Raw genomic sequence first — 22,971 nt, 5'->3', positions numbered from 1 at the left:
GTCCATTAGCCGGGTCTCAGTACTTCTTAGCCCTTATCCACATGGACTCTACTTGACAAATGGTAAGGTTTTAGGACGTTAGGACCGTCCCGAATAGGGTCACCGAGGCGTGTTGGGATGGCTTTTACTATTTTTTGATCAAAATTATGTTAACTAAGCACCTTATATTATTTTCATGCACTCACTGTTGTTGTTCATTTACTGCAAGAGTATTTACTTACTATGTTTTTATCTTGGGTCTTTTAAAGTATTAAACATGAACATTGTATTTATGGTAAAGTTAATTTGTCCGATTACTTTTGAGCCGCTGAAATGAGGAGGGTTTGTGGAAAAATGATTGCAATTCCTAAACGTTTCACAGGATATTTTTGTTCAACTCTTTTAATTAAACCTGAAAGTCTCCACTTCTATTGTATCTCAGTTGTTTCATTTAAAATCAAAATTCATGGCCTGCAGAGCTGAAATCACGAAGATTCAATCACTGTCCAAATATTTCTGGACCTAACTGTATTCATATATTTACACTATTTGGACAAATATTGCATCTCTTGCCCCCAAAACAAAACTCAAAATGTTCTCCTGTCCCTTTTTCTAACTCCCAATCCCAAAATCGAAAAAGACATTCGGAGTTGCCAATCCTCCCTCTTTTGTAGACTTCTGGAAATAAAGCATTTTCTGCCTCGGCTCTTTACTTCCTACAAAACAACATGGTGGGAAAACTAACCACTCAGTTATACTCAATAACTAATCAGTTATTTTTTATTACAGGTTTTGTTTTTTTTAAAGGGAAATTACAATAAAATGTCACCAATCCCTTTTTCTCCGTCTCCCAATCCATAATGCTGGGGTAAGATTATCTCTACAGAGACCCCTGTACAGGAATATTAGGGCTCCAGCGACATCACATCTATTATACAGAGAATAGCGCTATCTCCATAGCTCTGTACACAAGGACATAGAGATCAGACAAGGTCCTCATATTCAGGCAGCTTCTATTTTACTCCAACCCTCTTTATAAGAACAAGATCAGAGTCTCATTATACCGAGTAGAGAAGCTCCAGGGACAAAGACCCCGTCTGGTCCTAACACGCTGGGGGCCCGGATTATCCAGCCACGGGGCCCGGATTCTCTCATTTGTGGCCCCAGCGTCTCTTGTAGAATAAATCCCTTTCTCATCCAGCCCTGTAGTAATGACTTTGTTATCAGGTTTTGTAGGAGGGTTCGTCTGACTCCATCTTATGTTATCAATATCTGTGCGAGAAACAAGAGACGTCCCAGCACAGTTTTACCGAGTGTCCAGTGTCAGTTCTTTTACAGTCTGATACACCTGATACACCTCGTACATACGCGGCTCCGCTCCGTACACCTCGTACACACGCGGCTCCGCTCCGTACACCTCGTACACACGCGGCTCCGCTCCGTACGCCTCGTACACAAGCGGCTCCGCTCCGTACGCCTCGTACACGCGCGGCTCCGCTCCGTACACCTCGTACACACGCGGCTCCGCTCCGTACACCTCGTACACACGCGGCTCCGCTCCGTACACCTCGTACACATGCGGCTCCGCTCCGTACACCTCGTACACACGCGGCTCCGCTCCGTACACCTCGTACACTCGCGGCTCCGCTCCGTACACCTCGTACACTCGCGGCTCCGCTCCGTACACCTCGTACACACGCGGCTCTGCTCCGTACGCCTCGTACACACGTGGCTCCGCTCCGTACACCTCGTACACGCGCGGCTCTGCTCCGTACACCTCGTACACACACGGCTCTGCTACATCCACACTGTAAACCCCTCCTGACCCCACACATAAACTTCAGCTCATCCAGCACCATGACAACCAGCACAGCAGAGTCCTGCATCCACTGAGGCCCCTGATCATGTGACCCCTGACTCCTCCCCTCCTGTGACCTCATCACAGGTCCTGTGCGCACAGAACAGTCATATATGTGGTGGCGGCCCTGCAGGTGGAGGTATGTGGAGACCCCCATTACTGGGCGCAGGGGGCATTAACCCCTTCAGCACCGAGACTCTTTTGGGGTCTTGTGTTGCCCCTTTATAAGAATCATAAGGTTTTTGTTCTGTTTCCTGTAATAGATACATACGATCCAACTATGGAGACAGGAAGGGAGGAAACGTATTGTTCTCAGTACAGGACCCCTTTACTGCCCCCACAGTGTAATGCCCCCATTATGCCCCTTATGCAGTATGTATGATGCCCCCACACAGTGTAATGCCCCCATTATGCCCCTTATGCAGGATGTATAATGCCCCCACACAGTGTAATGCCCCCATTATGCCACTTATGCAGTATGTATGATGCCCCCCACAGTGTAATGCCCCCATTATGCCCCTTATGCAGTATGTATGATGCCCCCACACAGTGTAATGCCCCCATTATGCCCCTTATGCAGGATGTATGATGCCCCCACACAGTGTAATGCCCCCATTATGCCCCTTATGCAGTATGTATGATGCCCCCACACAGTGTAATGCCCCCATTTTGCCCCTTATGCAGGATGTATAATGCCCCCACACAGTGTAATGCCCCCATTATGCCACTTATGCAGGATGTATGATGCCCCCCACAGTGTAATGCCCCCATTATGCCCCTTATGCAGGATGTATGATGCCCCCACACAGTATAATGCCCCCATTATGCCCCTTATGCAGTACCTCTTGAAGCTCATCAAGAGAATGCCAAGAGTGTGCAAAGCAGTCATCAAAGCAAAAGGTGGCTACTTTGAAGAACCTAGAATATAAGAGATATTTTCAGTAGTTTCACACTTTTTTGTTAAGTATATAATTCCACATGTGTTAATACATAGTTTTGATGCCTTCAGTGTGAATGTACAATTTTCATAGTCATGAAAATACAGAAAAATCTTTAAATGAGAAGGTGTGTCCAAACTTTTGGTCTGTACTGTACATATATAGTTATGATATTTTTTGCCCTTTTGAGGTTGGGGGCCCAAGTACAGCTATTCCTGTGGGACCTGTGATTTCTATCTACGTCGATATATGTATGTATATATATATATATAGGATAATGGCGTATAATAAAGTTGTTATGGATGTGACTTAACTAACATTGTGCAGTCAGGTCATTGACAACATTATGACAGCTGACACCCTGTAGTATCGGCCCCGGACGTTTTTGCGACCGATTGGGACCAATGAACCCCTTAAATACCGCTGTCAATCGCGACAGCAGTATTTAAATTGTTACAAGGGAGTCACAAGACCCCCTTTGTAGCCATCGGACCCCCGCGATGAGAATTGCTGGTCCCGATGGTTACCATGGTACCCTGACTTCATGTGATGACCCCAGGGTACAGTGGCCTGTGAGATCTAGCTATAAGCTGACTATTCTCATACACTGCAGTACACAAGTACTGCAGTGTATGAGACCAGTGATAAAAATAAAAATTATACATGTCCCACAGTGAAAAAAGGTGAAATTAAGTATGTAAAAAACACAAAAACACATCACGAAAAGCCGTTTCGCCATTTAAAACGCAGCGATTGTGATGCAACACCGTTTCGCGGACACCGTAAAAATAAAAAAAAAGGACCACAAAAACATCGCTTATTGATCATACTGACTAGCGATCAAAAAGTTATGTAAAAAGAAAAATGGTAAAAATGAAAACACCAAACTGCAAAAAACAAGCCCTAATATAACTAATAGCCCTAATATAGCTCATTCGGCTAAAAAAATAAAAAAGTTTCAACTCTCAGAAAATGGCAATGCCAAAACAAATTCATTTTTGTAAAATATTTTTAGTCTGTAAAAATAGCAAAACACAAAAAATATAAATCTGGTATTGCTGTAATCGCACCGACCCGACAAACAAATCGGTCTGATCACTTTTACTGCACAGCGAATGGCACAAAAAATATAGAAAAAATTACTGTATTGCTGGTTTGTGTTCATTTTAGGTCTGAAAAATCAGCATAAAAAGCGATCTAAAAATATGTGCAAAATGGTACCAAAAAAAATCTGCCACTCGACCTGCAAACAATAATCGATCTTACAGCTCTGTTTGCCAAAAAATAAAAAAGTTACGTGTGTTTTAGTCTAATGTGTTTGGAGGCGTTAAAAGGTAACTTATTGGACGCTGCCTCTGGCCCGGCCTAGTAGACTTTTGTACATTGCAGGCCCAGACACCATTATTAGGCATTTAAGTATCGGAATAACTAGGCAGCCACATAATATCGAGTACTTGGGGAGGGCGGCATTGACCGAACTCTGTCAAACCTTCTTAGATGCCATGTTTGCATTTGACAGCAGTAAATGGTTAGACTGCCAGGGTTGGTGTAGCAGCCGTACCTGTGCCATCCCTGCGGTGTACATCTGTTCTGGTGCTCAAAAGACTTAATTTCTTTTAAAACAAATGTTTAACTTGTTAAAAAGTAACAAAATGTGTCTTGTGCTTTTTGCAGTTTTTTTTTTTCTTATTACAAGAATTGTTGGTGCCAATTTTCTTTTGAAACATTTTAATATCTGAGAAAAAAAAAGGTCAGTAAAGTCCGCTCAGTCTCAGCCTCGCTCAGATCCAGCCAGAGCAGCCTGGTTCATGAATAATAAAATAGGAGGAATGACCCATCGTATCAGGCTTTGAACTTGAATAAAACATAGCTTTTATTGAGCCATTAAAAAAATGCTGCTACCACCATAATAAGTCTTAGTGCACACAAGGATCACAGCTGTCTCGACCTACATTTCGACGTGCAGTCTTAATCATGGTCTGTCTGAACTGTGGACTAGTGAGCATATAAAGGTAGGTTGTAATTAAAGATAATAGTTATCATGTGCTCACTAGTCTCTGTGGTCAGTATGATTACCATAGACAAAAGGGAAATAAAAACGTTAGTGACACATTATTATTATCCTCTAAAATGAATATCATTGACATGTAGAAAAAATAAAAATATTTGTGATACAAATATAGAATAAATATAGAAACTAGCGATATACCATGTCCAAGGTGTAAAGAAAACTGTCATTAATATTGTAGTATTAGATCCTGCCTGAGATTTAAAAATCTCAAGAATTAATAATCTGCTGGGATTTTACAACTCTGGAAATGTATGTGAAAAAGGAGATGATACCAAGGGGATTAAGGCTAAAATAAGTGGCCACAGCCCTGTATGATGAGACATTACAGAGTGGAACTGCATCCTTAGCGATTGTTCATTGAAGTTGATGGGTTAATCCTGAAATATGAGGAGCTGGAACTTTTTATTTCTGTTTTAGTTTTTGTATCCAATTCTCATTGGACAAATTTGTGCACAACAAGGATTTCACTAGCCATAATGACAAACTGAAAGCTAATTTAGCAAAGATAGAAGATTTTATTATGAACATTTAAAAAAACGAAATTCAAACATGATAGTGAGGATTACTCACAGAACAAAGTGTATGATTGGAATAAAGGTCCATTTTCTATTCTAAAAAAACGTCCCTACTAACGTACAACAAAACCTGCCAAAGTAAGTTTGAAGGGTATGGAGGTTTCTACAGATTTTTCTTCTACCTTTCCTACATCAAATCAGATGAACATTCAGATTCCTCAGTAAGCTCGGCAAGTGAAAATCAGCAATTTATGACCAGCAGAAGTATCCAGCAAAATACATCTACTAGCATGCCAAAAAACGGAGGAAAGGGGGGCCGCAAACACAAGCGGAAACAGATATACCACCCGGAACAGAAACCACCGCTATTAGAGCTACCGATTTGGAATTTGTCCAATTTTGTGTTATCAGAGGAACAATTATCACTTTTAAGTTTTGCCCCTACCAACGAGTTTGCTGTATTAGAACAATTTTGAATGTTAATAGACTGGCGCGGACCCTTACTGTGAAATGTCATTTTGATAGCTCTGATATTGATGTTGAAAATATTACTGATGTTGCAACAGTTAATTCTGATATTACTCCTAACAAATCTTTTTCAGAACAAAAGGTGTTATTACAATTGAAATCATTGGAGAGGGAATCTATGAAGTCTGATTCCTCTCTGAATAGTCTGTTTCATAGGGGAAATCCATCCTTTAATCCACTTCAATCACGTCCCATGGTTTTAGACCAGTTCAGGATCTTATTGAAAAGGATTTGGTTTCTCTAAACAAATGAAATCACTCATAAAGGAAATAAAAATAACAATCTAACTAGAAAAGAAAAAATTGCCCTGAGGGAACTCAAAACTAATATGGATTTGACAGTGCGACAAGCAGACAAGTGGGGCACAATAGTGGTATTACATTCGATTTAGCTCAAGCTCAATTTGATTAATTTAAGAAACAAGAAATACTGATGTGTATTTGGAACTAATCAGAGACCTCACCAATGATTTCAATATGGAATTATATATATTGCTACAAGAAGGTTTGAGTACAGGAGCCTTGGATAAAAAAAACTGGCGGAACAGCTCTATGTGGAACAACCTTTCATACCTATATATCATTAATTTCCTAAGGACCACAAAAACATATTTCCACCACCACTCAGACCAATAGTAGCGGGCTTAGGTTCTATGGGAGATAGACTGGGTGTGTGGATAGATTTCTATCTTCAACCACTAGTGCAAGAAATTCCCAGCTACATTAGGGACTCTAAATTTGTGGCTACTGTATTTGAAGATTTTTCTATAGCAAGAGAATTATCACTGGCTATTATGCGATGTTATACACACGTGGTCAAAATTGTTGGTACCCCTCGTTTAATGAAAGAAAAACTCACAATGTCACAGAAATAACTTGAATTTGACAAAAGTAATGATAAATTAAAAACCCATGAAAATGAACAAATGAAAATCAGACATTACTTTTTAACCCTGCTTCCACAGATTTTTGAAAAAAAATAAACTCATGAAATAGGCCTGGACAGAAAATATGGTACCCCTGAAAATAATGTGACAAAAGGGACATGTTAAATCAAGTTGTGTCCACTAATTAGCATCACAGGTGTCTACAATCTTGTAATCAGTCAGTGGGCCTGTATATAGGGCTACAGATACTCACTGTGCTGTTTGGTGACATGGTGTGTACCACACTCAACATGGACCAGAGGAAGCAAAGGAAAGAGTAGTCTCAGGAGATTAGAAAGAGAAAATTATAGACAAGCATGTTAAAGGTAAAGGTTATAAGACCATCTCCAAGCAGCTTGATGTTTCTGTGACTACAGTTGCACATATTATTCAGAAATTTAAGATCCATGGGACTGTAGCCAACCTCCCTGGACGTGGCCGCAGGAGGAAAATTGATGACAAATCAAAGAGACGGATAATACGAATGGTAACAAAAGAGCCCAGGATAACTTCTAAAGAGATTAAAGGTGAACTTCAATCTCAAGGAACATCAGTGTCAGATCGCACCATCCGTCGTTGTTTGATCCAAAGTGGACTTCATGGGAGACAACCAAGGAGAACACCATTGTTGGAAAAAAAATCATAAAAAATCCAGACTGGAATTTGCCAAACTACATGTTGACAAGCCACAACGCTTCTAGGAGAATGTCCTATGGACAGATGAGACAAAAATGGAAGTTTTTGGCAAGGCACATCAGCTCTATGTTGACAGACGGAAAAATGAAGCATATAAAGAAAAGAACACTGTCCCTACTGTGAAACATGGTTGAGGCTCTGTTATGTTCTAGGGCTCCTTTGCTGCATCTGGCACAGGGTGTCTTGAATCTGTGCAGGGTACAATGAAATTTCAAGACTATCAAGGGATTTTAGAGAGAAATGTGCTGCCCAGTGTCAAAAAGCTTGGTCTCAGTCGCAGGTCATGGGTCTTGCAACAAGATAATGACCCAAAACACACAGCTAAAAACACCCAAGAATGGCTAAGAGGAAACATTGGACTATTCTGAAGTGGCCTTCTATGAGCCCTGACCTAAATCCTGTTGAGCATCTTTGTAAAGAGCTGAAACATGCCGTCTGGAAAAGGCAACCTTCAAACGCGAGACAACTGGAGCAGTTTGCTCATGAGGAGTCGGCCAGAATACCTGTCGAGAGGTGCAGGAGTCTCATTTACAGTTACAGAAATTGTTTGATTGCAGTGATTGCCTCAAAAGGTTGTTCAACAAAATATTAAGTTAAGAGTACCATCATTTCTGTCCAGGCCTATTTTATGAGTTTTCATTTTTTAAAAAATTCTGTGGAAGCTGAAAAGCAATGTCTGACTTTCATTTGTTCATTTTCAAAGGTTTTTAATTTATTACTTTTGTCAGATTCAAGTTATTTCTGTGACCATTGTGGGGTTTTCTTTCATTAAACGAGGGGTACCAACAATTTTGATCACATGTGTAGGTCTATATCCATCCATACCACAGAGTGTAGCATTAACTAGCCTGAACTATCACTTGGATACCTATAGCACATATACAGTAGAAATAAAATAATTCATTATCATGTCGAATTTCTTCTAGATCATAATTATTTCTGCTTTGACAATCATTTTTTTTTTTTTACGAAGAAGAGGAGTAAGTATGGTTAGCAAATTTTCACTGTCATTGGATTAATGTCCAAATGGGAGGAGCAAGACATTTACAATGAGAGCAATATTTACAGCCCAAAAATCACATGGTACGGTCGATTTATCGACGACCTCCTCCTGATGTGGGGAGGCACACAGGAGGAGGCGTTGAAATTTGCAGAAAATCTCAACAACAATGATTTCAATTTGAGATTCACACATTGTTTTGATTCTAGAGAAATGCATTTTTTGGATCTTAAATTGAACGGTGACAAATATCTCAATACAGTAAAAATAGCACCCTATAGAAAAGAGACTGCCAGTAACAGTATTCTGCAGGCCAATTCTTACCACCCGCTGCATATCACGCGCAATATTCCATATGGGGAATTAATTAGGGCGAAACAAAATTGTACTGATAATACTGCGTTTGATATGGAAGCCAGAGAAGTTTGTGACAGATTGGCAAAAAAATGTTATCTTGATTGGAATCTTATAAAATCATACAAAATGGCATCGAGCCTAGAACGTAAGGATCTTCCCAAAAATAAGGAGCGAAAAAAAGATTTGGGATGTGAAACTTCTCTACAACTTATAGTCCGCAGTATAACAAAGTGGTGTCCATTATAAAGAAATACATACAATGTTACACCAGGATCTGGGGCTTAATAATATTCTTACCAAGGATATTCGGTTTGTGGCTGTGGTACCACCCTGTCCCCCAGTCTTTTCCTGAGTGAAGAGCATAGGCTTTCTGAATCTACTACCTGGTTAAACCTTAGTGGTTTTTTCAAATGCGGAGCGAGCCGCTGTAAAGCGTGTTCACACACAGTGACAAAGGATATGTTTACCTCACTGCATAATAATCGTATATACAAAATACATGACCTTATTAATTGCTGCACACTCTGGCTTATATACCTTGTTGAATATATTACATGTAAGATCCAATACATTGATTGTACTACCGGCCCTTTAAAACTACGGATTAGAGGACACATATCTGATGTGGTTAATCCTTTGGCCACAAATATTTCAGCAGCGTCAACACACTTCCGAACGTTCCATAAATGGGAAGTTTCAGCACTGAAATTTCAAGGCATAGAAAGAGTGTATAGACCTATCCGGGGGGAGACCATAGACGCAAACTGCTAAATAGGGAGCCATATTGGATTTTTATGTTAGAAACCCGAGTACCCTTTGGATTGAATCTCAGGCAGGATCTAATGCTACAATATTAATGACAGTTTTGTTTACACCTTGGACATGGTATATCGCTAGTTTTTATATTCATTCTATATTTGAATCACAAATATTTTTGTTTTTTCTACATGTCAATGATATTAATTTTAGAGGGTAATAATAATGTGTCACTAACCTTTTTATTTCCCTTTTGTCTATGGTAATCATACTGACCTCAGAGACTAGTGAGCACATAACTATTATCTTTAATTACAACCTACCTTTATATGCTCACTAGTCCACAGTTCAGACAGACCATGATTAAGACTGCACGTCGAAACGCATAGGTCGAGACAGCTGTGATCCTTGTGTGCACTAAGACTTATTATGGTGGTAGCAGCATTTTTTAATGGCTCAATAAAAGCTATGTTTTATTTAAGTTTATAGCCTGATACACTGGATCATTCCTCTTATTTTCTGATTTTAATATCTGCTTTTTTTATGGAGTTTTTCTTGTAATATAGGAAAGCCTAAGGCCAGAAATAAACCCCATAAACACTGTACATGGAAACTTTGGTATCAAATAACTCCTGTCTTTGTGGTCTTACAATCTTTTATAAATGCCTCAAACTTCTGAGTGTGAATCAGACCTGAGATCTAACGTGATAGAAAATGAAAGTCCGGTGAAGACGGGAAACATTCATATAGACGGCCTGTGGAGATGTAGTCAGTGACGGACTCTGGCCAAATACGTTTATAGAGCCATAGTTATTTCTCATGTCACGTGTAATGAATATCTCCTGCAGTATTGCTAATGCCGATTCCAGTGTCGGTAAATGAGACGAGAATTAGCAATAAGGAAGATGAGTCTATGAGAAAGGTATTCACTTGCTGACTCGAAGGAAGGAACTGCTTGTTGTCTGTGGCCTAAAACATATAGATTTTATTACTACAGTAGATGTAAAGAAGAAAGCTAAATACTGTAAAACTTAAATCTCCTCAAATGTTTCCCTTATTATCTCCAGTAATTGTATTATTACACAGGATTTTTATGACTTTACATCTGCTCAACTTCTCATTCAGGTCTCTACAATATCGGATCCTCTTAGTGAAGATCTTCTATATAAGAGAATTTTCCTTAATTACGCATCAAAGATGGATATGGACACAGACAAGATGGCGGAGATGATATTACACCTCACCCTAGAGATCCTCTTCCGGCTTACTGGAGAGGTGAGAGATTCTGATGACGTCACATTACATCATTCTTATGTATGGGAATAACAGATGGACAGAACTGGAGAGGTGAGGACTCTGGAAATGTCTCTAGTGAGATTTATTAATGTGTCTCTCCATAATCAGGATTACACAGTAGTAAAGAAGACCTCTAGTGAGTGCTGTCAGGACCCTGTGTCTGAGGGATGGGGAAGACCCCTGAGCCCAATCATGGAGCTTCCACCTCACCCCCTGATACATGAGGACATCAATGACCAGAAGATCCTAGAACTCACCTACAAGATGATTGAGCTGCTGACTGGAGAGGTGACACTGCTGGGAATGCTGGGACATTTTATAGTAAAGCTATGAAGGGATCAGGGGGATGACTGTATCATTGTATGTGTCAGGTTCCTAGAAGATGTCAGGATGTCGCTGTCTATTTCTCCATGGAGGAGTGGGAGTATTTAGAAGGACACAAAGATCTGTACAAGGACATCATGATGGCGGTTCCCCAGCCCCTCACATCACCAGGTAATAGACAGGACTGAATACACACTGCCTATAATTATCTGTATGTAAAGAATGAATTCAGTTCCTGTATGCGTTTCCTCCAGATCTATCCAGTAAGAAGACAACACCAGAGAGATGTCCACATCCTCTTCTTCCACAGGACTGTAAACAAGAAGATCCCAATGTTCCTCAGGATCATCAGGTAGATGGAGAGAAGGTGTCATGAGATCTCCCCTATGATGTGTATACGGCTGTGAAGGTCTTGTGTTCGGTCTTGATTTATCCACCAGAATTATATGGTTTATACTTGTATAATGAGAATGGTGAAGATGGCTGGATTAGAGCTGATCGTTAGTGATGAGCGAGTGTAGTCGTTACTATTCGCTATACCCACGGATAGTACGGTATTCGGGTTGCTAGTTATATTGCGAGTATTTGTGTACTCGCTTCGCTATATTCGGATGTCCCGCCCTGCAGTTTTGGTGCCTCCTTTGCAGCCACTAAACATGCTGGGCTTCATAACCAATCACAGTAATGCCGCAGACATCTTGGTTGTGGCATTACTGTGATTGGCTGGCCACCCAGCTTCATAGGGTCTATTTAAACCCTGCTTCCGCCGCCATTTTGTGCACATTGCGTCTGGAGCCTGCATTCTATAAGCATAGGGAGAGATTGCTGAGCTGTTAGGGAGAGTGTTTAGGCCTTTTGATAAAACAAAAGCCCTTTTAAGGGCTACCTGCAATGTATACTAGTTCTGTGTTTAAAGGAGCTGCTCACTAGCTCCATAATACCACCAAAAAATAGCTCTTTTCAGAGCTGAAGGCACACAGCAAAGTCAGAGTACAAGGAGGGAGAGATTATGTGTTCTTCCAGTGTCAATTTTAAAACAGCTCTTGTCAGAGGCAAAGCAATATTTTCCAGCACACACAGAAGTAGCATTTTGTGCTGCCTTTTTTTTTTAGCACCGGTCTATTTTCCCTGCTGTTTTAGGGGTCAGAGCCTACCTTCTGTCCATATTAGTCCACTTAAAAAAGCGTTCCCTACACAAAGCAGTAGTCCAAACATTTCCTACTGCCTGCAGTACCAGGCCATTTTACCCACTATTTTGGCTGTGACAGCTAGCTTGGCTTGTGCCATCAACATCTGAAAATCTGTCAACAAAACCCAAAATGCCAAAAAAGCCTGTTATGGGACGTGGACGTGGTGTTTTCAGTGGTGCGCGAGAAGGCACTCTGTCTGTGTCAGGTTAGAAGAAGCTTGATGCATCCACTATGTTCTTGGAAAAATTTCCCGGTTTGGAACGTAAACGTGTGTGGAAGCCAGAAGAGCAAGAGCAGATTCTGTCATGGATAGCAGACAAGGCCTCTACACATTTGTCAAGTAGCAACAAATCTTCCACGACCACACAGTCTACTGTGGATACACAGAAGACAGGCCCATCCAGTCCTGAAGCTGGTTCTCCTTCCTCCAACCATTATCAGTCACAGGATACATATGACCCCAAACTTGGCCACTCCGAGGATCTGTTTGGTACGTATCCTTTGGTTGGCTCTGGACTATCACCGTGCAGCATTGAAGAGGGACAAGAGAAGGTGGCGTGCGTTGATGCTCAAATATTTGAGGACCTATGGCCAGAAGAAAGCCACTTGGCGGAACGTCATTTTTAGTCTCCAGAGGTGGAGGCTAATGATGAGACACAGTTGCTATGAAGTCAGCCTACAATGTCAACTGGGAAGGAGGATTAGATGGAAGACGAGGTAGTCGATGATGAGTCCACTGATCCGACCTGGACCGTTGGCATGCATAGCCTTGACAGCAGCACAGAGGAAGATGGATAAGTAGCACCAACACAGGCACCAAGGGGTCGTGATTTGCCCAGAGTGAGAACTGGGTCAACTGTTCCCAAGAGCACCCTTGCTGTGCGCCAAGTCAGGGCAAGGGGGCGTTCAGCTGCTGTGTGGAATTTTTTTTTCTGAAAGTCCTTCAGAGAAAAACATTGTAGTCTGTAGCATCTGCCATACCAAGTTGAGCAGAGGCCAGGGCAAAGGCAACCTACATACTCACTCACCATCCAAGGCTCAGGTTCGATGCTTGAAAACCTTCTATTCAGGAGACATAAATACAAAACAAAAATCTAGGGTGAGAAGACATCAGCCCACCACCAGGATATAGCAGTACTACCGGACTAAGGCACCCTGAAGGAAAAGCCCCTCCAGAGACGGGCCGCCCTCCGGGCACCCAGTCTTTCATACTCCAGAAAACGTACCTTCACCAGGTCACCTAGGATGTTCCTCCAAACTTCATCTACACTGAGGATTTTACTCTGCATCGAAACTAAGACTTGTGTGTTCCACGTGAAATACCTGGCCACTACACTTTCTATGAATGAAATGGTTCGGAGAGGAGAACGAGGAGGTGGAGGAGAAGGCAAGTCAGCGTGAGGAGAGGATGGGTACTTTTGGGGACACAGAACATTTGCCTTTTTGCATCTTGGCCCACATGGCACAGTTCATGTGTAAGTGTCTGTGGCAAGACCCTCGCGTGATTCACATTTTATCCAACAACCTATACTGCTTGGCCACCTTTCTCGATCCACGGTACAAGGAGAAATTTCCTTCTTTCCTTTTGGAGTCACCAAAGAGTTTTACAATGGAATCGTTCAAGAGGGCCGTTGTAGATCAGTTGCTGAAAACGTCACCCTCAGACAATGCTGGTGGCAGAGGTACCAGCTCTTTTCTACACTAAGGGATAATGGGGAGAGACACGAACATCAGCTCCAATGGAGGTGGAGGAAAATGTGCACAAATTGGGCTATTTTCAGTAAACCAGCACAACAGCAAGGGCTATCTGTGCCTGTAATAATGCCAAGGAGGGATAAGTTGCAGAACATGGTCAAGGGTTACTTAAGTGACCATACGTGCGTCCTTTCTGACGCTTCAGTTCCCTTTAATTATTGGGTGTCTAAACTGAACACTTGGCCCAACCTCTCCTTATATGCCTTGGAGGTGCTGGCCTGCCTGGCTGCTAGTGTGGTGTCTGAGCGTGATTTCAGTTCCACTGGGGCAATCATCACTGGTAGGCGCACACGCCTCTCCACGGAAAATGCAGAGTGGATTTACTCTTGCTTAGGACAACCTCTCCTCCGAGCGGTCCTAGATGCTGGAGTTTCCTGGCTTCACCGGACAGGAACGGATCAGATGCTCCTTACTACCACAGTAAAAATAGCTCCCCTCGGCTCTGCGTGTTTCTTGGCGAGACTTGACCATCTTGGTCTGGTCGATCTGCATGGGTTCGGGCGAGCGTGCCCGGGGAGTTGCTGGTTGGGAGGCAGGTTTCTGGAAAACAGAAGCAAGATGAGGAAATCTTCTCTCCCGGGTAGTCTCCTTAGCTCATTCCAAGAAACTGATGTCAATCCGGGTAGCTTGTGACACCAGGTCATCCAGGGTGGTAGGAATGTCCTGGCCGGCTAGCTCGTCCTTGCTCCGTCCAGAAAGACCCTCCCAGAAGGTGGACACCAGGGCCTCGTTGTTCTAGGCAAGCTCAGATGTGAGGGTACGGAACTGTATGGCATACTGGCCCACGGTGAGACTCCCTTGGCGGAGACTGAGCAATGAGGAGGCAGTAGAAGTCCTTCGTCCAGGCTCATCGAAGACCTTCCGGAAGGCAGTGAGGAAAGCCGGAAGATCTGACACCAGGGGATCCCCTCTCTCCCATAAAGGGTTTAGCCATGCCAATGCTTCCCCGGTGAGGTGAGACATGATGAATGCCACCTTGGCCCGGTCAGAGGGAAACTGATGTGCCAGGAGTTCAAAGTGCAGCGTGCACTGGTTCAGAAAACCCCGACATAAGGCGGGGTCACCCCCAAAACGAGGAGGCGCAGAGAGCCGGGGTCCAGAGCTGGATGCCATGGCACCAGTAGGCTGAGGCGCCGCCAGAGCGGGTGCCGCTCAGCTTGAGGCGGACACAGGTGAGACAGACAGCGTGTCCAGGCGGGAGTTGACAGACCACAGGTAGGTCAGGATGGTTTCCTGTTGGGATCTCTGACGAGAAACCTCCTGGTACAAGTCAGCAAGCGAAGGAGCCTGGGGGCCACCGGGTTCCATGGCCCGTGCAAACTGTTACGGATCCGAGTAGTGGAACCTCTGTGCTGCGGTGCAAGGAGGGGCGTGAGTAAGTATCAACTCTCACGGCGAGGTCGCACGGCGGCTCAGTGGAGGGAGGAACCGAGCAGAGGGACCAGGTGCCACTCTGGGACCGACCATGTATGAGCAGGTGACTCCCACGGGTCAGAAGGCAGGAACTAACCGGTACAGCGGATAAGCTTCGGCTGGCAGGCTGACGGGTGGTCCGGGTAGACAAGCAGGCTGATTAGGCAGATAGTCAGGCGAGTGTTCTGGGTAGGCAAGCTGGCGGCACAACAGGTAGCTGGCTGGTTCTTCCAGGTAAGCGGGCAGGCAGGCACGGCAGGTGCTTCCAGGTAAGCGTGCTGGCAGGTAACAGGCAGGTGCTTCCAGGTAAGCGGGCAGGCAGGCACGGCAGGTAACAGGCAGGTGCTTCCAGGTAAGCAGGCGGGCAGAGCCCATAGACAGACTGGCGGACTGGACTGTAGACAGACTGTCAGGCAGAAGAGAAGTCAGGCTAGCGGACTGAGCAGAAGATCAGACTGGCAAACAGGACTGACTTGCAGAGGACCTGGGGGCTGAAGCAAAGTAAGAATCACAAAGCAACAACCTTGCACGGGCACCTCCATATTGGAGGAGGTGCCTCTTATAGGGAAAGCCCTCCGGTGATTGGCCGGGGACTTTTTAGGACGGTGCGCGCGGCCCCTTTAAGAGGGAGGGAGCGCGCGCGCGCGCCCTAAGCACAGAGCCAGGGAAGCTGCGTGCACCAGCAGCAGCTGCAGGGAGGCCGGAAGACGCTGGAGCAGGATCGAGGCGGTAAGGGGGACGGCGTCTCTGCCTGGCAGAGGGGAGAGACGCCGATGCTACATGAGGGCGCTACAATATATGGGGGAACTACACTGTATGGGGGCACAATGTGTGGGCATTAAACTGACAGATTTGCAATTCTCCAGAAAAAGCCTGACGTGGATGTTACAAAATAGTCACTGCAGCCGTCTACAATGGGGTTACTTTTGGGGGTTTTCTGCTGTTCTGACACATTCAGGGCTCCGCAAATGTCGCCCGCAAACTATTCTAGCAAAATCTGTGCTCCAAAAGCCAAATAGCGCTCCTTCCTTCTCAGCCCTGACATGTGGCCTAAAAGACATATGGAGCTCACCGTGTTCGGAAGAAATTGTGCGATAAATTATGGGGTCCATTTTCACCTATTAACCCTTGTGTACCTGAAAATTTGCAGCAAATACTATAATTATATTTTTACCACTAAAATGTCATTTCCATGTTTCAGTGTTCTAAAATTCTGTGAGGCACCTATGACTTCAAAACACTCACTACACCCCTAGATTAATTCCTTAGGCAGTAAATTTTCAAATATGTGGTCACCTCAGGGGGTTTCTGCTGTTTTCGCATGTCAGGGGCTCTCCAAATGCGACGTGGCATTCACAATTTATTCCAGATAAATAGCACTCTTTCCTTTCCTAGCCCTGCCATGTCCCCAAACAGAAGTTTTTGACCACATATGCGGTATCATCGCGTTCGGAATAAATTATGTAACAAATTATGGGATCCATTTTCAACTATATTATCCATCGTGAAAATTACAGATTTGGGGCTAAAACAATATTTTCGTGAAAAAAAATAAAATTTTCCATATGACGACCTAATGTTATCAAATTATGTGTAGTATCTGTGTGTTCAAAATGCTCACTGTACCCATGGATAAAATCCTTGAGGGGTGTAGTTTCCAAAATGGGGTCACTTGTTGGGCTTTTCCACTGTTTAGGCACATCAGGGGCTCTCCAAACGCAAAATGACACCCGCAGACTATTCCATCAAAGTCTGCGTTCCAAAACGTCACTCCTTCCTTTCTGAGCCCTGCCATGCACCCAAACAATAGTTTTCCTCTATATAGGTAGTATCCGCGTACTCGAGAGATTGAACAACAAATTTTGGGCTTCAATTTCTTCTGTTACCCTTGTGAAAACAAAGAAATTTGGGGCTAAAATTACATTTTTGTTGAAATAGTTGAATTTTTTATCATCACTGCTCTACGCTCTGAACTTGGGGGTTCAATGTGATCATGTGATCACCACATATCTAGATACATTCCATGAGGGGTGTAGTTTCCAAAATGGGGGGACTTATAGGGGGGTTTCCACTATTTTTAGTCACATCAAGGGCTCTCCAAACCCAACATGGTGTCCGGTCTTATTTATAGCCATTTTTGCTTTCAAAAAGTCAAACAATGCTCCTTCCCTTCTGAACCCTGCCGTGCGCCTAAACAGTGGTTTTCCCCCACACATGGGATATCGGCATGCTCAGCAGAAATTGCACAACACATTTTGTGGTCCATTTTTTATTATTAGCCTTGTGAAAATAAAAAAAAAAATTGGGTCTGAAGTAAAATTTATGTGAAAAAAGTTAAATGTTTATTTTTTCCTTCCAAGTTGCTTCAGTTCCTGTGAAGCATGTGACATAACTCTGATTTAAGGGCATAAGAATTCAAAGTTTGAAAATTGCAAAATTTTCACCAAATTTCCATTTTTTTTACAAATAAATGTAAGTCATATCGAATAAATTTTACCACTATCGTGAAGTACAATATGTCACTAAAAACAATCTTTGAATTAGTAGGATCCGTTGAAGCGTTCCAGAGATATTGCCTCATAAAGTGACACTGGTCAGAATTGTAAAATTTGGCTTGGTCAATAAGGTCAAAATTGGCTCTAAGGGGTTAAACAACTCTCTTTAGTGCGATCATACAACATACAAGCCTCTGCTTGCTCAGATAGTACACAGCACTACAGTAGTACAGTGCATTATCACTGCTTGTCATGTAATACTAACGGCCCCATACACATGAGTTAAGTGTTGGCTGAACGGTCATTGGCAGACGGCTATCTCTCCTGACTCCCCCATACACACAAATATTCCAGCTTTCCTGTGATCTGTATGAGGGTCGCCTCCAGACTTCTCTAGCGGAGGATTATCTACAGGAAGAACAAACTGATTAGCCTCTGAAATTCAAGATGCCAGATCCTACTCTGCCCTGACATTATCTGTCGGGAGGCCTCCAAATTCATTATATAGTCAACCAAACCCCCGAAATCAGTGTTTTCATTCAACCTCAGTCTAATGTGCTTATATTTGACCACATACATTAAATGGGTACTGCCAAATTACATAGACATCCAAAAAAGACAGAGCGTATACAGTGCTGGCCAAAAGTATTAGCACCCCTGCAATTCTGTCAGATAATACTCCGTTTCTTCCTGAAAGTGATTGCAATCACAAATTCTTTGGTATTATTCTCTTCATTTAATTTGCTTGCAAGGAAAAAACACAAAAGAGAATGAAGCAAAAATCAAATCATTGATCATTTCACACAAAACTCCAAAAAAGGGCCGGACAAAAGCATTGGCACCCTCAGCCTAATACTTGGTTGCACAACCTTTAGCCAAAATAACTGCGAACAACCGCTTCCGGTAACCATCAATGAGTTTCTTACAATGCTTTGCTGGAATTGTAGACCATTCTTCTTTGGCAAACTGCTCCAGGTCCCTGATATTTGAAGGGTGCCTTCTCCAAACTGCCATTTTGAGATCTCTCCATAGTTGTTCTATGGGTTTTAGGTCTGGACTCATTGCTAGCCACCTTAGAAGTCTCCAGTGCTTTCTCTCAAACCATTTTATAGTGCTTTTGGAAGTGTGTTTTGGGTCATTGTCCTGCTGGAAGACCCATGACCTCTGAGGGAGACCCAGCTTTCTCACACTGGGCCCTACATTATGCTGCAAAATTTGTTGGTAGTCTTCAGACTTCATAATGCCATGCACACGGTCAAGCAGTCCAGTGCCAGAGGCAGCAAAGCAACCCCAAAACATCAGGGAACCTCCGCCATGTTTGACTGTAGGGACCGTGTTCTTTTCTTTGAATGCCTCTTTTTTTTTTTCCTGTATACTCTATGTTGATGCTTTTTCCCAAAAAGCTCTACTTTTGTCTCATCTGACCAGAGAACATTCTTCCAAAACGTTTTAGGCTTTCTCAGGTAAGTTTTGGCAAACTCCAGCCTGGCTTTTTTATGTCTCGGGGTAAGAAATGGGGTCTTCCTGGGTATCCTACCATACAGTCCCTTTTCATTCAGATTTCGACGGATAGTACGGGTTGACACTGTTGTACCCTCGGACTGCAGGGCAGCTTGAACTTGTTTGGATGTTAGTCGAGGTTCTTTATCCACCATCCGCACAATCTTGCGTTGAAATCTCTCGTCAATTTTTCTTTTCCGTCCACATCTAGGGAGGTTAGCCACAGCGCCATGGGCTTTAAACTTCTTGATGACACTGCGCACGGAAGACACAGGAACATTCAGGTCTTTGGAGATGGACTTGTAGCCTTGACATTGTTCATGCTTCCTCACAATTTAGTTTCTCAAGTCCTCAGACAGTCCTTTGGTCTTCTTTCTTTTCTCCATGCTCAATGTGGTACACACAAGGACACAGGACAGAGGTTGAGTCAACTTTAATCCATGTTAACTGGCTGCAAGTGTGATTTAGTTATTACCAACACCTGTTAAGTGCCACAGGTAAGTTACAGATGCTGTTAATTACACGAATTAGAGAAGCATCACATGATTTTTCAAAGGGTGCCAATACTTTTGTCCACCCCCTTTTTTAGGTTTGGTGTGGAATTATATCCAATTTGGCTTTAGGACAATTCTTTTTGTTTTTTTTTTCATTGAAGACAAATTAAATGAAGAGAATAATACCAAAAAATTTGTGATTGCAATCATTTTCAGGAAGAAACTGAGTATTATCTGACCGAATTGCAGGGCTGCCAATACTTTTGGCCAGCACTGTATAAACCCAATAGAGTAAAACGTAAATTTTTATTAATAGAATTTTACAAAGACAAAAATATATTAAAATTCAAGAGGAGGGGATACAAGACAGAGTGACACCTCACCCAGTATAAATTAGAAATGGTACCCCTGTGTATGTCACAATTACAAAAATTTATGTGATATAAAAATAATAAAAAATTATATTGTAGCCACCAAGTGGATAGTATATAACATGTGGTTCTATTACAACATACTCCTAGTGCAATGAAATATATAAAAATTAATCAGACCCACAATGGTACCAGTTCAATAGATCATGCACTACTAGAGTAGTTTAAGTAACAAAAAATCAGAATTAAATCTATAAGGAATATGTATATATTAATAAGTAAATGCTTATAATACAGCGTATAAATAAATGCATAAACTGCCTTGCGTGCAATAGACATACCAGCTAAAAAGCTGAAGGGGTTAAAAGAACTACCATATAAAAATATAAGAGCATAGATACATGTATAGGATTAGTACCTAGGATAGTTGCAGCCACTGGCTAGGCGGAAGCCCCCACGCGCGTTTTGCACCTGCTTCTTCCTGTGGGCGTGTGTTTTAGTCTAATGTGTTTGGAGTCGTGTTAATAGACTTTTGTATATTGCAGGCCCAGACACCATTATTAGGCATTTAAGTATCGTAGTAACTAGGCAGCCCCATACTATTGAGTACTTTGGGAGGAGGAGCGGCATTGAGCTGAACTCTGTCAAACATTCTTAGATGCCATGTTTGCATTTGACAGCAGCAAGTGGTAAACTGCCAGGGTTGGTGTAGCAGCCGTACCTGTGCCATCCCTGCGGTGTACATCTGTTCTGGTGCTCAAAAGACTTAATTTCTTTTAAAACAAATGTTTAACATGTGTCTTGTGCTTTTTGCATGTTTTTTTCTTATTACAAGAATTGGAAATGTATGTGAAAACGAGATGATACCAAGGGGATTAAGGCTAAAAAAATGGCCACAGCCCTGTATGATGAGACAGATTGTTCATTGAAGTTGATGGGTTAATCCTGAAACATGAGGAGCTGGAACTTACTTTTTATTTCTGTTTTTGTATCCAATCCTCATTGGAAAAATTTGTGCACAACGAGGATTTGACTAGCAATAATGACAAACTGAAAGCTAATTTAGCGAAGATGGAAGATTTTATTATGAACATCCACAAAATACATCTACTAGCATGGCAAAAAACGGAGGAAGGGGGGCCACAAACACAAGCGGAAACATATATACCACCCGGAACAGAAACCACCTTTATTAGAGCTACTGATTTGGAATTTGTCCAGTTTTGTGTTATCAGAGGAACAATTATCACTTTTAGCGAAAGGCCTAAGTTTTGCCCCTACCAATGATTTTGATGTATTTAGAGCAATTTTGGATGTTAATAGACTGGCACGGAAATGTCATTGTGATAGCTCTGATAATGATGATGAAAATATTAGGCTATGTGCCCACGATGCAGAAATGCTCAGGATTTTTTCCTGAGCGTTTCTGCATCTCCCTGGCAGAAAAAAACGCATGCAGATTGCAAAAGTGGATTGTACATGCGGATTGTTCATGCGTTTTTCCTGCCAGGGACATGCGGAAATGAAGCGTACTTCACATGCATTTCCGCATGCGGATTGACAAGCTCTTTCCTGGCGATTTTAGCATCACTTGGAAAGTGCTTGACAACTAGGTCACACTATATAAATCCTTGCAAACAGCATGGATTTATATAGTGTGACCTTTAGAATGGTTAAAAATAAAAAAATAAACCTATACTTGCCTTCCGATGGCACGGGGTGTGTAGCTGCGCTCGTTCCTGGCTGCCGGCACATCGCGATTCCCTGTACTGAAAGACCTGCCGTCACATGACTGTGATGTCAGCGCAGGTCCTACAGTCCAACACGATCTGTCGGCAAAGGGGAAGGAGCGTAGCGCGGGCCGCCATAAGGTAAATATAATTTTTATTTTTTATTTTATTCTTTTTTTTTTACAGTTTCTATGGTAGCTGGGTGTGGAGGAGACTCTCCTCTCCTCTACACCCGGGTACCATACGCACATTAGAACGTGCCAATTACGCAAATACAGATGCAGTCTTGTGGAATTGGCGCGTTCTAATGCAAGTCAATGGCGGCGAAAACGCAGCGCTTCCGCAAAATAATTGGTAGGGCTGCGTTTTTTTCCACACTGATAATCCGCAGCGGAAATTTCCGCAGCATGTGCACAGCACATGCGGATTATCATTGGGGAACATTGATGCCCTTCTACCATGCGTTTTTAATGCGTTTCCGCAGCTGCAAAAACGCTGCGGAAATGCATTAAAAACGCATCGTGGGCACACAGCCTTACTGATGTTGCAACAGTTAATTCTGATATTACTCCTAACAAATCTTTTTCAGAACAAAAGGTGTTATTACAATTGAAATCATTGGAGAGGGAATCTATGAAGTCTGATTCCTCTCTGAATAGTCTGTTTCATAGGGGAAATCCATCCTTTAATCCACTTCAATCATGTTCCATGGTTTTAGACCAGTTCAGGATCTTATTGAAAAGGATTTGGTTTCTCTAAACAAATGAAATCACTCATAAG

General features: G+C 42.6%; 1 protein-coding gene across 1 annotated transcript in view; it reads left to right on the top strand.

The window, feature by feature from the left end:
* The first annotated feature begins 4,444 nt into the window (after positions 1-4,444).
* The window catches only part of LOC141197729 (uncharacterized), a 38,339-nt gene continuing 19,812 nt past the window's right edge, over positions 4,445-22,971 (top strand). The window contains exons 1-4 of the mRNA XM_073662813.1: positions 4,445-4,525; positions 10,749-10,898; positions 11,028-11,207; positions 11,291-11,414. Of these exons, the coding sequence (XP_073518914.1) occupies positions 10,821-10,898; positions 11,028-11,207; positions 11,291-11,414 (382 nt within the window). The 5' untranslated portion in view covers positions 4,445-4,525; positions 10,749-10,820. The remainder of the gene's footprint in view (positions 4,526-10,748; positions 10,899-11,027; positions 11,208-11,290; positions 11,415-22,971) is intronic.

This window comes from Phyllobates terribilis, unplaced genomic scaffold (assembly GCF_046119375.1).
Source record: "Phyllobates terribilis strain yellow unplaced genomic scaffold, ASM4611937v1 Scaffold_86__1_contigs__length_6382490, whole genome shotgun sequence".
Taxonomy (NCBI): domain Eukaryota; kingdom Metazoa; phylum Chordata; class Amphibia; order Anura; family Dendrobatidae; genus Phyllobates; species Phyllobates terribilis.
The sequence above is the reverse complement of the archived record's forward strand: the minus strand, read 5'-3'. Positions and strand labels throughout refer to the sequence as shown.